The sequence below is a fragment of the Primulina huaijiensis genome, chromosome 6 (genome assembly GCF_012295235.1).
Source record: "Primulina huaijiensis isolate GDHJ02 chromosome 6, ASM1229523v2, whole genome shotgun sequence".
NCBI classification, from domain to species: Eukaryota; Viridiplantae; Streptophyta; class Magnoliopsida; order Lamiales; family Gesneriaceae; genus Primulina; species Primulina huaijiensis.
Genome location: NC_133311.1, coordinates 22150984 through 22165021, shown reverse-complemented (window position 1 = coordinate 22165021; position 14038 = coordinate 22150984). Strand labels below are relative to the sequence as shown.

The 14038-nt window shown below is 36.1% G+C and overlaps 5 protein-coding genes across 5 annotated transcripts; all 5 read left to right on the top strand.

Annotated features, from left to right (window-relative positions):
• The first annotated feature begins 472 nt into the window (after nucleotides 1-472).
• LOC140978367 (thaumatin-like protein) lies at nucleotides 473-1897 on the top strand. The gene is made up of 3 exons (XM_073443332.1): nucleotides 473-604; nucleotides 764-1144; nucleotides 1372-1897. The coding sequence occupies exons 1-3, from the start codon at nucleotides 541-543 to the stop codon at nucleotides 1671-1673; spliced, it is 747 nt and encodes a 248-aa protein (XP_073299433.1). The 5' UTR covers nucleotides 473-540; the 3' UTR covers nucleotides 1674-1897.
• A 441-nt stretch (nucleotides 1898-2338) lies between these two features.
• LOC140978366 (zinc finger protein VAR3, chloroplastic-like) lies at nucleotides 2339-5111 on the top strand. Its single transcript, XM_073443331.1, has 4 exons — nucleotides 2339-2804; nucleotides 3427-3544; nucleotides 3634-3980; nucleotides 4801-5111. Exons 1-4 carry the CDS (start codon nucleotides 2428-2430, stop codon nucleotides 4958-4960), a joined length of 1002 nt encoding a protein of 333 aa, XP_073299432.1. The 5' UTR covers nucleotides 2339-2427; the 3' UTR covers nucleotides 4961-5111.
• Nucleotides 5112-5750: 639 nt separating this feature from the next.
• On the top strand, nucleotides 5751-7175 carry LOC140978363 (thaumatin-like protein). Its single transcript, XM_073443322.1, has 3 exons — nucleotides 5751-5882; nucleotides 6042-6422; nucleotides 6650-7175. The coding sequence occupies exons 1-3, from the start codon at nucleotides 5819-5821 to the stop codon at nucleotides 6949-6951; spliced, it is 747 nt and encodes a 248-aa protein (XP_073299423.1). The 5' UTR covers nucleotides 5751-5818; the 3' UTR covers nucleotides 6952-7175.
• Nucleotides 7176-7630: 455 nt separating this feature from the next.
• LOC140978362 (zinc finger protein VAR3, chloroplastic) lies at nucleotides 7631-11185 on the top strand. The gene is made up of 6 exons (XM_073443321.1): nucleotides 7631-8082; nucleotides 8705-8822; nucleotides 8912-9258; nucleotides 10079-10195; nucleotides 10502-10600; nucleotides 10708-11185. The coding sequence occupies exons 1-6, from the start codon at nucleotides 7706-7708 to the stop codon at nucleotides 10820-10822; spliced, it is 1173 nt and encodes a 390-aa protein (XP_073299422.1). The 5' UTR covers nucleotides 7631-7705; the 3' UTR covers nucleotides 10823-11185.
• A 111-nt stretch (nucleotides 11186-11296) lies between these two features.
• Nucleotides 11297-12350, top strand: LOC140978364 (large ribosomal subunit protein eL19z-like). Its single transcript, XM_073443323.1, has 2 exons — nucleotides 11297-11647; nucleotides 11808-12350. The coding sequence occupies exons 1-2, from the start codon at nucleotides 11536-11538 to the stop codon at nucleotides 12212-12214; spliced, it is 519 nt and encodes a 172-aa protein (XP_073299424.1). The 5' UTR covers nucleotides 11297-11535; the 3' UTR covers nucleotides 12215-12350.
• The last annotated feature ends 1688 nt before the right edge of the window (nucleotides 12351-14038 follow it).

Below are 14038 nucleotides of genomic sequence, written 5' to 3'. Positions count from 1 at the left end.
CTCATACTATATCCAGTAGGATTAAAATAAATACGACCATTTTAAATTTTGTCATGATATTTTAAATGGAAATAAGCAACATGGTGATCAAATTAACTAAAAATTGTACAATATACTATACTATAAAATATGATGATAATGATTTTTTTATATATTTAAAAAAAAACTTTATTTGTTAAATATTAACTTTAATGTTGCTCCCCTCCACCGTAAAAAACTTATATCTCTTCCCCTTTTTGGGTAAATAGAAAACGTCGTGTGTCTTATATCTTATCAAAGGCAAAAATTTATGTGAGACGGTCTCACGGGTCGTATTTGTGAGACGGATCTCTTGTTTGGACCATCCATGAAAAAGTATTAATTTTTATGTTAAGAATATTATTTTTTGTTGTAAATATGAACATGGTTGACCCGTCTTACATATTAGAATCCGTGAGACAGTCTGATACCCATTCCTTACCAAATACCACTAATTACCTCCATAGTTTTTGTTTTATATTATATTAGATCCTTGCTTGCAGGCCGTTACCTTCCTGAGCCATGGATACATTCAGACATTTCATTCCTTTGGTTTTTGTCACCCTCCTCGCTCTCCACATTTCGGGTATCTACCTACATTTCCTTGTGACACATCCAAGGTTTCTTCTTTTGTGTGTTTCAAATGAATCACGAACCATGTTCATGTCTGGAAAACGCAACCATATTAATGTGTCTCTGTAAAAAGTTCGGCAGTGTTCTGATTTTATTTCTTTATTTGATGCAGTGGAGGCTTCAGGGACAACAATGACTCTGCACAACAAATGCAGCCACACTGTCTGGCCGGGCATTCAACCGAGTGCCGGAAGACAAATTTTAGAGAAGGGTGGTGGATTTAAGCTGCTGCCTAACAGCTCCTACACTCTCGAGCTCCCAGATGGGTGGTCGGGTCGCGTGTGGGGCCGCCACGGCTGTTTTTTCAACTCGGCCGGCCGCGGCCGCTGCGCCACCGGTGACTGCGGCGGATCCCTGTTCTGTAATGGGCTTGGTGGGACCCCACCGGCTACCCTTGCTGAGATCACCCTCGGGAAAGAACAGGACTTCTACGACGTCAGCCTGGTTGATGGGTATAATCTTGCCATTTCAATAACGCCCCACCGGGGATCAGGTCTGAGACTAACTTCTCGATGACTTTTTTTAATTATTATTTCTTTTTTAAAAAAATATTGAATTTTATAGTTTTTTTTTTAAAAAAATTAACAGTAATTATATGTGTTAGTATAAAACGAGACTCAGATGAACTGATTTTCTTTAATTAATTGAAATATTCATAATCCATTCTTAAAAAAAGGCTGGCCGTGGGATTCCATAAATATTTGTTTGGATGGGATGCAGGGAAATGCAGCTATGCTGGATGCATCAGCGACCTAAACACGAGGTGCCCGATGGGGCTTCAAGTGCGGTCCCGCAACAAGAAGAGAGTGGTGGCGTGCAAGAGCGCGTGCTACGCCTTCAACTCGCCTAGGTATTGCTGCACAGGCAGCTTCGGGAGCCCACAGTCGTGCAAGCCCACCCAGTATTCCAGGATTTTCAAGGCTGCGTGCCCCAAGGCTTACTCTTACGCCTACGATGATCCCACAAGCATCGCCACTTGCACTGCTGCCGCTTACTTGCTCACCTTTTGCCCTCACCTTTAAACGAACCATCTACTATATGCATGCTTCTTCGATCTTTCCCATTTGCTTTCATTATTAATTATGATCCGTCGTTAGATTATCTTTTTTCTAGTTGGCATGCAAATTAATTAAAATGACACTATCTCAACTAAGTCAATTATTATTATGATTGTAGAAAATTTCCTCTTGCTACTACTTTCTTCGAGTTAATTTGATTTCATATAAAAATCTATAATTTTAGTTAATTTTTACTCATTGTATGTTCAAGACATGACAATATTTTAGAATCCCGGTTGACATCTATTAGGACAATAATTTCTTGTTATATAAAATCAGATTATGAGACGATGAAGTACGTTTTGAATATCTCTTAACTCGATGATGGATAACTAACACAAAATTATATACTATTTTCGAAGGGCAACGAAGATGAATTTTTGTAGTATACCACTTTATGGGATACAACACGTGCAACTCAAAAACAACACATCTTATTTTTAGTTTTTCATTTAAATGTTTAGTAATGGTTCTTTTTACTGAAGTTCAATGTTTCAAGTTTTAAAAACAATTTTTTAGCCTTTGAGATTTTAAGAGTTAAATATTAATTACTTTTATTTTTAATCAAATTAATTTCTATTTTTTTTTATAAAAAAAAAAAATCTAGGACCATATCCTAAAAATGCCGGTCCGAAACTTCAACCCGTCATTCCAACCCGGAAGCGTCTCCTTTAAACCTCTTTAAAATCCCAAATGAATTGAAAAATTGCACACAGAAATGGCTGCCACTTCAGCACTATTCACTTCTTTCGGAACCACGATGTTCCGCAATTCCCGAAATTTTTCTCAGTTACGTTCTCTCAAATTCTTCCTTCCTCTTTCCCCGCGTTTCAATCGCTACTGTTCTTCCGCAGCGCTACTCGGTTCAAATGTTTCTGCTTACACTGCGGATTCACCTTCTACAACCTCTACTCACCCATGGCCTGAATGGGTTAAGTTTGTCGACCGATTAAAAGCAAAAGGCTACCTCAATCTTGAAGCTGGCATGTCGGAGAGTAGTGGTGGAAATGATCAAGGAGTAGTTGATTACATGGATATCAACCTGCTTAAGAATGCTTGCTTGAGCTTTGCGCGTGCGCGATATGATATTTTCAAGTATGGGCATTTCATTTTCTTGTTTCTTTTTAGTGCTAAAGGAGGAATAAGGGATCCCCAAAAAAAAAAAAAAAACCACGTTTCCTGCTTCTCTTTTCCTTCCTACTTTCTTTGATGTTCTGGAGCTCAAGCCACTCAGAGTCTTTACATTGCCTGGCAGAGAATTGTGTCTCTGTCTGATGTTGTATTTAGCCTATTTAATGTTATAAGTATGGTTTAGACCCATGGATTTCTAGAGAGGGCAAGTTATTGAATTTTGAATGAACAAAATATCTAAATACATTCTCTTGAAAGGCCAAGGTGCTGTTTTATGACATTTAATTTGAGGAAATTAGGAGGATGTAGAATGCTTTTTTGTGCCGTGCATGTGTTGAAGTTTCTAAAAAACATACTAATAAAGTTCTGATGCTCGTTGATGTTTGTTCATTGAATCCTAATTGAAAAAGCATGTGTAAAACTTGAAAATGCAAGAAACTTTCTATTCATTCATTTTCGAAGTAGAAGATTCCTATTGTAATCAGAATATACTGTGGGGTGTGGTCTTAGAAAGTGCAAGCTATGCTATATGCTGAGAAAAAATAGTTGATTTATATGAGTTGAGCTACCTATTTTGGTACTGCAGGTCATTGTCGACAAAAGATATTCAGACAATCGTCGAAAGTGGTTGTCCTAATGTTTTTCGGAAGTCAGTTAATTCAGGAAAGAGATTGAGAGCATATTTAGAACTTGACGAAGGAGATGTGCGTATAGCTTTCACGCCATGTTCACTTTGTTAATGATTGATGTAGAAATTGGATATGCAGTGGTGATTTACCATCTGACATGACAGGTATGCGGTTCCTGTAATCACCGTGGATCATGTGATCGAGCATATATTTTGCTAGATGACTCTGAAGCAGCTCCACGTACAGTAGATATAGTTCGTATGCTAATATTTTATGCGTTGGATCCACTTTTTATCTCTGGAGAAATGAAGCCTCCAGGCAGAGACCTTATTGAAGCATCTGCAAAAAAATTGCTGCTAGAGTTGATTGATCTTGGTGATACCCCTATCGACCCTGATATTTCAAAGCCGGTGGCCGTGACTCCTCGACAGAAAAAACAGAATCTCGATTCATTTGACAGAGGAAGTTCACAGAATGTTGAAATGAAACCAGGAGATTGGGTGTGTACCAAGTAAGTGAAAGACCTATTCTTTGTTGCACTTGTTTATTATTATAGAATGTTCTATTTCTATAGGAACTAATGTGTGGTTTTGTTGCATTAAGGTAATTTATCTAAACCTTTAAAAGGTTTTTTTTTTTATAAATTTTTTCATTGTGCACTCTATTCTTAACTTCACCTTGTAATAAAGTTCATTTTAGATGTGAAAGGTTATGTTTAGAACTAAAGAATTTAGACTTGAAAGCGAAGGATGTTGCCTAGGTGGTCTGACATTCAAGTTCAAAAAATATATTTCTAGAAAATATTTTCATGGAACCACCAAAAAGAGTCAGTAAGGTTGAAGTCTTTCTGGAGAATTGCATCTAATTGGTTGGTATGAGTAAGAAAGAAATTTAGAGTTATCTGTTTTACGAAAAAATTATTTCTTTTGGAGAGTAAAGCTGTGGCTTTTTCGCTGTTGGTCACGACAGCTGCTATTTGTTTCAAATTGCTATTTATATCCTTGATTGTAGTTTGCTTGTGTTTCTAGTATATTCACGCACTTCTTACCATTGTGCTCATATATTACTAGTGTATTAAGTACTTTTCCCTTTCCATTTATGCTTATTTCGGATGACTATTCTATAAGTTTCTCTAATAACAAGTGGAAACCTCTTATCTCATGCTATAGCACTCCTATGAAACTTTTAGGCAACTCAGAATCATTGTCATTAGTGTTTGCCCATATGTAGTTGTGGTTGTGATACATACCTCAGCAGATTCGTTTTTAAGAAAAATTTTGTTCCTGTGATAAAGTCAAGTGTGACATGTTGTTCCCATCAATTTACTGCAGATGCAGTTTTTTGAACTTTGCAAGAAATACACAATGCCTAAAATGCAAAGAGACGGGACCGAAGCACGTTCCTCGTGATAGCGTTGAAATGAAAAAAGGCGATTGGAACTGCCCTCAGTATGTTATTTTCATCTCTATACAATCAATTTTCATGCTTTAATTTTACTATTCTTGGTTACGACTGCTTGCTCTTTTGAAACCATGTGACCAATCTTACCATGACTAATATCTTGTCTTTCTTCTACCGGATTAGTAAACTGATTATACATTTTCTGTAGCTGTACTTAGAACCATGCGTCCGAACCACTAATATAGTGAATAAACTGGTTCTGTTTTCTCTATTTTTCTTTTATGTTAACATTTGTAAATTAGTTAATTGAATAATTTNTTTTTTTTTTTTTGAATTCTAATCGGGATTTGGAAACATACATGGGTTGCAAGCACGGACATTTTTTTTAAATTATTCATAAAAAAACATCTCATACTATATCCAGTAGGATTAAAATAAATACGACCATTTTAAATTTTGTCATGATATTTTAAATGGAAATAAGCAACATGGTGATCAAATTAACTAAAAATTGTACAATATACTATACTATAAAATATGATGATAATGATTTTTTTATATATTTAAAAAAAAACTTTATTTGTTAAATATTAACTTTAATGTTGCTCCCCTCCACCGTAAAAAACTTATATCTCTTCCCCTTTTTGGGTAAATAGAAAACGTCGTGTGTCTTATATCTTATCAAAGGCAAAAATTTATGTGAGACGGTCTCACGGGTCGTATTTGTGAGACGGATCTCTTGTTTGGACCATCCATGAAAAAGTATTAATTTTTATGTTAAGAATATTATTTTTTGTTGTAAATATGAACATGGTTGACCCGTCTTACATATTAGAATCCGTGAGACAGTCTGATACCCATTCCTTACCAAATACCACTAATTACCTCCATAGTTTTTGTTTTATATTATATTAGATCCTTGCTTGCAGGCCGTTACCTTCCTGAGCCATGGATACATTCAGACATTTCATTCCTTTGGTTTTTGTCACCCTCCTCGCTCTCCACATTTCGGGTATCTACCTACATTTCCTTGTGACACATCCAAGGTTTCTTCTTTTGTGTGTTTCAAATGAATCACGAACCATGTTCATGTCTGGAAAACGCAACCATATTAATGTGTCTCTGTAAAAAGTTCGGCAGTGTTCTGATTTTATTTCTTTATTTGATGCAGTGGAGGCTTCAGGGACAACAATGACTCTGCACAACAAATGCAGCCACACTGTCTGGCCGGGCATTCAACCGAGTGCCGGAAGACAAATTTTAGAGAAGGGTGGTGGATTTAAGCTGCTGCCTAACAGCTCCTACACTCTCGAGCTCCCAGATGGGTGGTCGGGTCGCGTGTGGGGCCGCCACGGCTGTTTTTTCAACTCGGCCGGCCGCGGCCGCTGCGCCACCGGTGACTGCGGCGGATCCCTGTTCTGTAATGGGCTTGGTGGGACCCCACCGGCTACCCTTGCTGAGATCACCCTCGGGAAAGAACAGGACTTCTACGACGTCAGCCTGGTTGATGGGTATAATCTTGCCATTTCAATAACGCCCCACCGGGGATCAGGTCTGAGACTAACTTCTCGATGACTTTTTTTAATTATTATTTCTTTTTTAAAAAAATATTGAATTTTATAGTTTTTTTTTTAAAAAAATTAACAGTAATTATATGTGTTAGTATAAAACGAGACTCAGATGAACTGATTTTCTTTAATTAATTGAAATATTCATAATCCATTCTTAAAAAAAGGCTGGCCGTGGGATTCCATAAATATTTGTTTGGATGGGATGCAGGGAAATGCAGCTATGCTGGATGCATCAGCGACCTAAACACGAGGTGCCCGATGGGGCTTCAAGTGCGGTCCCGCAACAAGAAGAGAGTGGTGGCGTGCAAGAGCGCGTGCTACGCCTTCAACTCGCCTAGGTATTGCTGCACAGGCAGCTTCGGGAGCCCACAGTCGTGCAAGCCCACCCAGTATTCCAGGATTTTCAAGGCTGCGTGCCCCAAGGCTTACTCTTACGCCTACGATGATCCCACAAGCATCGCCACTTGCACTGCTGCCGCTTACTTGCTCACCTTTTGCCCTCACCTTTAAACGAACCATCTACTATATGCATGCTTCTTCGATCTTTCCCATTTGCTTTCATTATTAATTATGATCCGTCGTTAGATTATCTTTTTTCTAGTTGGCATGCAAATTAATTAAAATGACACTATCTCAACTAAGTCAATTATTATTATGATTGTAGAAAATTTCCTCTTGCTACTACTTTCTTCGAGTTAATTTGATTTCATATAAAAATCTATAATTTTAGTTAATTTTTACTCATTGTATGTTCAAGACATGACAATATTTTAGAATCCCGGTTGACATCTATTAGGACAATAATTTCTTGTTATATAAAATCAGATTATGAGACGATGAAGTACGTTTTGAATATCTCTTAACTCGATGATGGATAACTAACACAAAATTATATACTATTTTCGAAGGGCAACGAAGATGAATTTTTGTAGTATACCACTTTATGGGATACAACACGTGCAACTCAAAAACAACACATCTTATTTTTAGTTTTTCATTTAAATGTTTAGTAATGGTTCTTTTTACTGAAGTTCAATGTTTCAAGTTTTAAAAACAATTTTTTAGCCTTTGAGATTTTAAGAGTTAAATATTAATTACTTTTATTTTTAATCAAATTAATTTCTATTTTTTTTTATAAAAAAAAAAAATCTAGGACCATATCCTAAAAATGCCGGTCCGAAACTTCAACCCGTCATTCCAACCCGGAAGCGTCTCCTTTAAACCTCTTTAAAATCCCAAATGAATTGAAAAATTGCACACAGAAATGGCTGCCACTTCAGCACTATTCACTTCTTTCGGAACCACGATGTTCCGCAATTCCCGAAATTTTTCTCAGTTACGTTCTCTCAAATTCTTCCTTCCTCTTTCCCCGCGTTTCAATCGCTACTGTTCTTCCGCAGCGCTACTCGGTTCAAATGTTTCTGCTTACACTGCGGATTCACCTTCTACAACCTCTACTCACCCATGGCCTGAATGGGTTAAGTTTGTCGACCGATTAAAAGCAAAAGGCTACCTCAATCTTGAAGCTGGCATGTCGGAGAGTAGTGGTGGAAATGATCAAGGAGTAGTTGATTACATGGATATCAACCTGCTTAAGAATGCTTGCTTGAGCTTTGCGCGTGCGCGATATGATATTTTCAAGTATGGGCATTTCATTTTCTTGTTTCTTTTTAGTGCTAAAGGAGGAATAAGGGATCCCCAAAAAAAAAAAAAAAACCACGTTTCCTGCTTCTCTTTTCCTTCCTACTTTCTTTGATGTTCTGGAGCTCAAGCCACTCAGAGTCTTTACATTGCCTGGCAGAGAATTGTGTCTCTGTCTGATGTTGTATTTAGCCTATTTAATGTTATAAGTATGGTTTAGACCCATGGATTTCTAGAGAGGGCAAGTTATTGAATTTTGAATGAACAAAATATCTAAATACATTCTCTTGAAAGGCCAAGGTGCTGTTTTATGACATTTAATTTGAGGAAATTAGGAGGATGTAGAATGCTTTTTTGTGCCGTGCATGTGTTGAAGTTTCTAAAAAACATACTAATAAAGTTCTGATGCTCGTTGATGTTTGTTCATTGAATCCTAATTGAAAAAGCATGTGTAAAACTTGAAAATGCAAGAAACTTTCTATTCATTCATTTTCGAAGTAGAAGATTCCTATTGTAATCAGAATATACTGTGGGGTGTGGTCTTAGAAAGTGCAAGCTATGCTATATGCTGAGAAAAAATAGTTGATTTATATGAGTTGAGCTACCTATTTTGGTACTGCAGGTCATTGTCGACAAAAGATATTCAGACAATCGTCGAAAGTGGTTGTCCTAATGTTTTTCGGAAGTCAGTTAATTCAGGAAAGAGATTGAGAGCATATTTAGAACTTGACGAAGGAGATGTGCGTATAGCTTTCACGCCATGTTCACTTTGTTAATGATTGATGTAGAAATTGGATATGCAGTGGTGATTTACCATCTGACATGACAGGTATGCGGTTCCTGTAATCACCGTGGATCATGTGATCGAGCATATATTTTGCTAGATGACTCTGAAGCAGCTCCACGTACAGTAGATATAGTTCGTATGCTAATATTTTATGCGTTGGATCCACTTTTTATCTCTGGAGAAATGAAGCCTCCAGGCAGAGACCTTATTGAAGCATCTGCAAAAAAATTGCTGCTAGAGTTGATTGATCTTGGTGATACCCCTATCGACCCTGATATTTCAAAGCCGGTGGCCGTGACTCCTCGACAGAAAAAACAGAATCTCGATTCATTTGACAGAGGAAGTTCACAGAATGTTGAAATGAAACCAGGAGATTGGGTGTGTACCAAGTAAGTGAAAGACCTATTCTTTGTTGCACTTGTTTATTATTATAGAATGTTCTATTTCTATAGGAACTAATGTGTGGTTTTGTTGCATTAAGGTAATTTATCTAAACCTTTAAAAGGTTTTTTTTTTTATAAATTTTTTCATTGTGCACTCTATTCTTAACTTCACCTTGTAATAAAGTTCATTTTAGATGTGAAAGGTTATGTTTAGAACTAAAGAATTTAGACTTGAAAGCGAAGGATGTTGCCTAGGTGGTCTGACATTCAAGTTCAAAAAATATATTTCTAGAAAATATTTTCATGGAACCACCAAAAAGAGTCAGTAAGGTTGAAGTCTTTCTGGAGAATTGCATCTAATTGGTTGGTATGAGTAAGAAAGAAATTTAGAGTTATCTGTTTTACGAAAAAATTATTTCTTTTGGAGAGTAAAGCTGTGGCTTTTTCGCTGTTGGTCACGACAGCTGCTATTTGTTTCAAATTGCTATTTATATCCTTGATTGTAGTTTGCTTGTGTTTCTAGTATATTCACGCACTTCTTACCATTGTGCTCATATATTACTAGTGTATTAAGTACTTTTCCCTTTCCATTTATGCTTATTTCGGATGACTATTCTATAAGTTTCTCTAATAACAAGTGGAAACCTCTTATCTCATGCTATAGCACTCCTATGAAACTTTTAGGCAACTCAGAATCATTGTCATTAGTGTTTGCCCATATGTAGTTGTGGTTGTGATACATACCTCAGCAGATTCGTTTTTAAGAAAAATTTTGTTCCTGTGATAAAGTCAAGTGTGACATGTTGTTCCCATCAATTTACTGCAGATGCAGTTTTTTGAACTTTGCAAGAAATACACAATGCCTAAAATGCAAAGAGACGGGACCGAAGCACGTTCCTCGTGATAGCGTTGAAATGAAAAAAGGCGATTGGAACTGCCCTCAGTATGTTATTTTCATCTCTATACAATCAATTTTCATGCTTTAATTTTACTATTCTTGGTTACGACTGCTTGCTCTTTTGAAACCATGTGACCAATCTTACCATGACTAATATCTTGTCTTTCTTCTACCGGATTAGTAAACTGATTATACATTTTCTGTAGCTGTACTTAGAACCATGCGTCCGAACCACTAATATAGTGAATAAACTGGTTCTGTTTTCTCTATTTTTCTTTTATGTTAACATTTGTAAATTAGTTAATTGAATAATTTCACCAAAGCTTGCTTCTCATCTTTTTGGATCCCTAGATGTTCCTTTATGAATTATGCAAGCAAACAGAATTGCTTTCGCTGCCAAGAGCCTCGTCCGCCAAGGGAGCTGAAACCTGGTGATTGGGAATGCCCTGAGTTAGTCTTCTCATCTTGCTTTCATTACTGCTGAGGCAAATCTATAACTTTTGTATGTTCGCTAGTGAAAGTCGTTAACATATGCAATTTTTTTTCCTTTCACACAGTTGCGATTTTTTGAACTTTAATCGAAATGATGTCTGCAAGAGATGTAATCTAAAACGTCCCAACCAAGATTCCATGACTCCATATGGTGAGCGGAAGTGGAAGAAACCTTACTAAAGTTAGCCATTGTTCAAATGACTTTGAACATTCTGTTGAAACTGGTATCCTATTGTGGCAGCTACGGCAATATTCGATCATGAAGAATTTGTCGATGTCTTGAAAGATGAAGAAGGATTGGTTGAATGATTTCACCTGGTGGTTCATATGTTTTTTTGTTGAATTTGCTGCGTTATATTTTCCATTTTTTTTAATACGACAGATAGGTTTTATTCTTATCGTTGGATATTTTCTTTTGTTGCATGTAATGAAAAGGGGAAAAAAATAGGATAAATGTGTTCCGTTCCCCATTTTCGGTTTTAGCCTAATATTACATTTACGTAGGGATTTTTAGGATATTTGAAATCGTCTTCTATTTGTTTTCTTGATAAGAATAGCCGCAGTGCTTAGGCTTATTACAATATTTTCGGTTTAAATTCGACAAACTGGATATGGCGATTGAATTAAACTGCAAAAAAAAAAAGAAAGAAAAAAGTTGTATCTTGGGGTGCAAGGAGAATAGAAAAATGAAAAATATACTTCGAACCGACAGTAACCAATACTTGAACTTGGCTCCCAAGAATGAAATGAATTGAGTGAGTCAATTTCGTTGAACGAGTCATAAAATAGTATTCAAATGAAACCCATGCAATTAAGTCGACACCTCTATATAAGGAAGAAACCCATAATAAAGCCTTTAGCAAATCACAAAACTAACAAACACGTTAAAAGAAATGGTGTCTCTAAGCCTACAAAAGAGGTTAGCATCGAGTATTCTCAACTGTGGGAGAAACAAAGTGTGGTTAGATCCTAGCGAGTCTATCCATATAGCCACTGCCAATTCTAGTACGTTTTCCTTCTTTTTTTTTCTCTCGCAACTTTCTACCCTCAAATATAATATATTCTAGTATATGTTGTTATTAAAGAAATTTTAGTTTATTTTATCATGACACACTCAATTTCAACTTTCAACCCATTAATTTGCTGTCTCGTTTCTATTACGAAGGATTGAATGTAAGGAAGCTGATAAAAGACGGGTTCATCCTCAATAAACCATCGAAAATCCACTCGAGATCGAGGGCTAGACTAGCTATGGAAGCGAAGAGAAAAGGTAGACACTCGGGATATGGGAAAAGAAAGGGCACAAAAGAAGCAAGGCTACCTTCAAAGCTCTTGTGGATGAGGAAGATACGAGTGTTACGTCGTCTGCTACACAGTTATCGAGATTCCGAAAAAATCGACAAGCATTTGTATCATGATTTGTACATGAAGGTGAAGGGTAATATGTTCAAGAATAAGAGGCTGCTAATGGAAAGCATGCACAAAGTTAAGTCTGAGAGGAAAGTACTGAAAGCATTTCAAGATCAAGTAATGGCTATTAAGGGTCGAAAACTGACCGATCGTCGAGAGTGATTAATTTCAATCAGTTTTTTAATTTTCATGTTAGTTTATGCTCCTACTATTGTTCTGTAAATAAAATAAATTGATGTGTTGAGGTGTGTTGTGTTTAATGTTGGAATCAAATTATTTTCTCTAATCTGGCTCATACCTCACTAACTAGATTTATGTAGGGCGTGCTTTTTTTGTCTTCTTGATTTCTTAAGAATAATTTGTAGGACAAATCCTCATACTGCAGCAAATTCACCCAGAGTCAAATCACTAAACCACATTGATGTTGTCATGCCCTGAGCCAGGGCCCGCGCCTGCATGACTGTACAATGGGCCCTTATAACAACTGCTTCGTATTCGTCGTCGATTTACGAAAATGATTAACTCAAGTTGCTATAGAAGTCCATTGTAAGCCCATTATAAATTCATTTTAAATCTTTAATTGTGGGACAAAGGGCACACTTCTTGTCCCACATGGTACTTTTATGAGACGGATCTTCAATTTGGGTCACATATGAAAAAATATTACTTTTATTGTAAATATGGATATGATTGAACGTCTTATAAATAAAGATTCGTGAGACCGTCTCACAAGAAACTTACTAAATTAATGTTATTATTATTTTTTTTTTCAAAATAGATAAAATTTAAAAATACTTAGTTTGTGAAAACTGCATTTTGGAGATTGTGCACAAGCTGAGATACAATCAACGTAACAGTTTTAGTTTTAACGTAACTACCACTGTTATCAAATAATTCACTAAGTAAACATTTTCGTATTCATCCAATATATATAATCTAGATTTCATATATATTGGAATCAATTTTTTAAAGTATTCTCATGACTGCTTTTAAAAAAAAAAACTATATTCTTAAGACTATTATAAAATCGTAATTAAAGTTATTTTTTTTAGAAGAAACTATGGTAAACTTATTTTTGATTCAATTTTCTCGTTCTTTCTCAAGAAACTAAAAATTTTCAATATTTAAACGAGTAAAAATATCTTGAACACTAAAAAAATATATATTCTCTCTTATTCACTTAATCAAATTTACAAGGCATATATAGAGCCTTTACAAATCAATCCCATAATTACAATAGGTATCAAATCACTCAATTATAGCTACAAATCAATCACCTATAATTAAACATAATATCCTATCTAATTATACCAAGTATATCATATCTAATTATAATATGTATATCTCATTTTATTTAACACTCCCCCTCAAGTTGGGGCATAGATATCCCATAAGCCCAACTTGCCTAAAAATTTCGAGAATTCTCGATTTGAGACTGCTTTGGTGAGAATGTCAGCTAACTGATCCTTTGAACGAATCATAGGTAATTCCACAATCTTCATATCCAAATTTTCCTTGATAAAAAATCTATCCACCTCGACATGCTTTGTACGATCATGTTGTACTGGATTGTGAGCAATGTCACAAGCTGCTTTGTTGTCGCAAAATAGTTGGATGGATTGCTCAGGTGGATAACCCAAATCATGCAAGAGAAGTCTTAGCCATAATGCCTCACAAAGTCCAAGAGCCATACCTCTAAATTCAGCTTCTGCACTTGAACGAGCTACAACATTTTGTTTTTTACTTCTCCAAGTAACAAGATTACCTCCTACAAAGGTGAAGTAGCCAGAAGTAGATCTCCTATCATCCACAGATCCAGCCCAATCGGCATCAGTATACGCTTCTATGCTTCGATAGTCTGCATTTTTTTTGAACATTACTCCTTTTCCAGGAGCAGACTTCAAATACCTCAAAATGCGCATAACTGCATCCATATGTTGCTTCCCCGGATTATGCATAAATTGGCTAACAATACTCAAAGCATAA

What these genes read in the sequence shown, in the direction of transcription:
- LOC140978367 (XM_073443332.1), top strand. Translation starts at nt 541, where the DNA reads ATGGATACATTCAGACATTTCATTCCTTTGGTTTTTGTCACCCTCCTC. An exon ending in CCTCGCTCTCCACATTTCGG is followed by an intron (nt 605 to 763) that starts GTATCTACCTAC and finishes TATTTGATGCAG; the next exon opens with TGGAGGCTTCAGGGACAACA. An exon ending in AACGCCCCACCGGGGATCAG is followed by an intron (nt 1,145 to 1,371) that starts GTCTGAGACTAA and finishes GATGGGATGCAG; the next exon opens with GGAAATGCAGCTATGCTGGA.
- LOC140978364 (XM_073443323.1), top strand. Translation starts at nt 11,536, where the DNA reads ATGGTGTCTCTAAGCCTACAAAAGAGGTTAGCATCGAGTATTCTCAAC. An exon ending in TATAGCCACTGCCAATTCTA is followed by an intron (nt 11,648 to 11,807) that starts GTACGTTTTCCT and finishes TCTATTACGAAG; the next exon opens with GATTGAATGTAAGGAAGCTG.
- LOC140978366 (XM_073443331.1), top strand. Translation starts at nt 2,428, where the DNA reads ATGGCTGCCACTTCAGCACTATTCACTTCTTTCGGAACCACGATGTTC. An exon ending in GCGCGATATGATATTTTCAA is followed by an intron (nt 2,805 to 3,426) that starts GTATGGGCATTT and finishes TTGGTACTGCAG; the next exon opens with GTCATTGTCGACAAAAGATA. An exon ending in TAGAACTTGACGAAGGAGAT is followed by an intron (nt 3,545 to 3,633) that starts GTGCGTATAGCT and finishes CTGACATGACAG; the next exon opens with GTATGCGGTTCCTGTAATCA.
- LOC140978363 (XM_073443322.1), top strand. Translation starts at nt 5,819, where the DNA reads ATGGATACATTCAGACATTTCATTCCTTTGGTTTTTGTCACCCTCCTC. An exon ending in CCTCGCTCTCCACATTTCGG is followed by an intron (nt 5,883 to 6,041) that starts GTATCTACCTAC and finishes TATTTGATGCAG; the next exon opens with TGGAGGCTTCAGGGACAACA. An exon ending in AACGCCCCACCGGGGATCAG is followed by an intron (nt 6,423 to 6,649) that starts GTCTGAGACTAA and finishes GATGGGATGCAG; the next exon opens with GGAAATGCAGCTATGCTGGA.
- LOC140978362 (XM_073443321.1), top strand. Translation starts at nt 7,706, where the DNA reads ATGGCTGCCACTTCAGCACTATTCACTTCTTTCGGAACCACGATGTTC. An exon ending in TAGAACTTGACGAAGGAGAT is followed by an intron (nt 8,823 to 8,911) that starts GTGCGTATAGCT and finishes CTGACATGACAG; the next exon opens with GTATGCGGTTCCTGTAATCA. An exon ending in GGTGATTGGGAATGCCCTGA is followed by an intron (nt 10,601 to 10,707) that starts GTTAGTCTTCTC and finishes CCTTTCACACAG; the next exon opens with TTGCGATTTTTTGAACTTTA.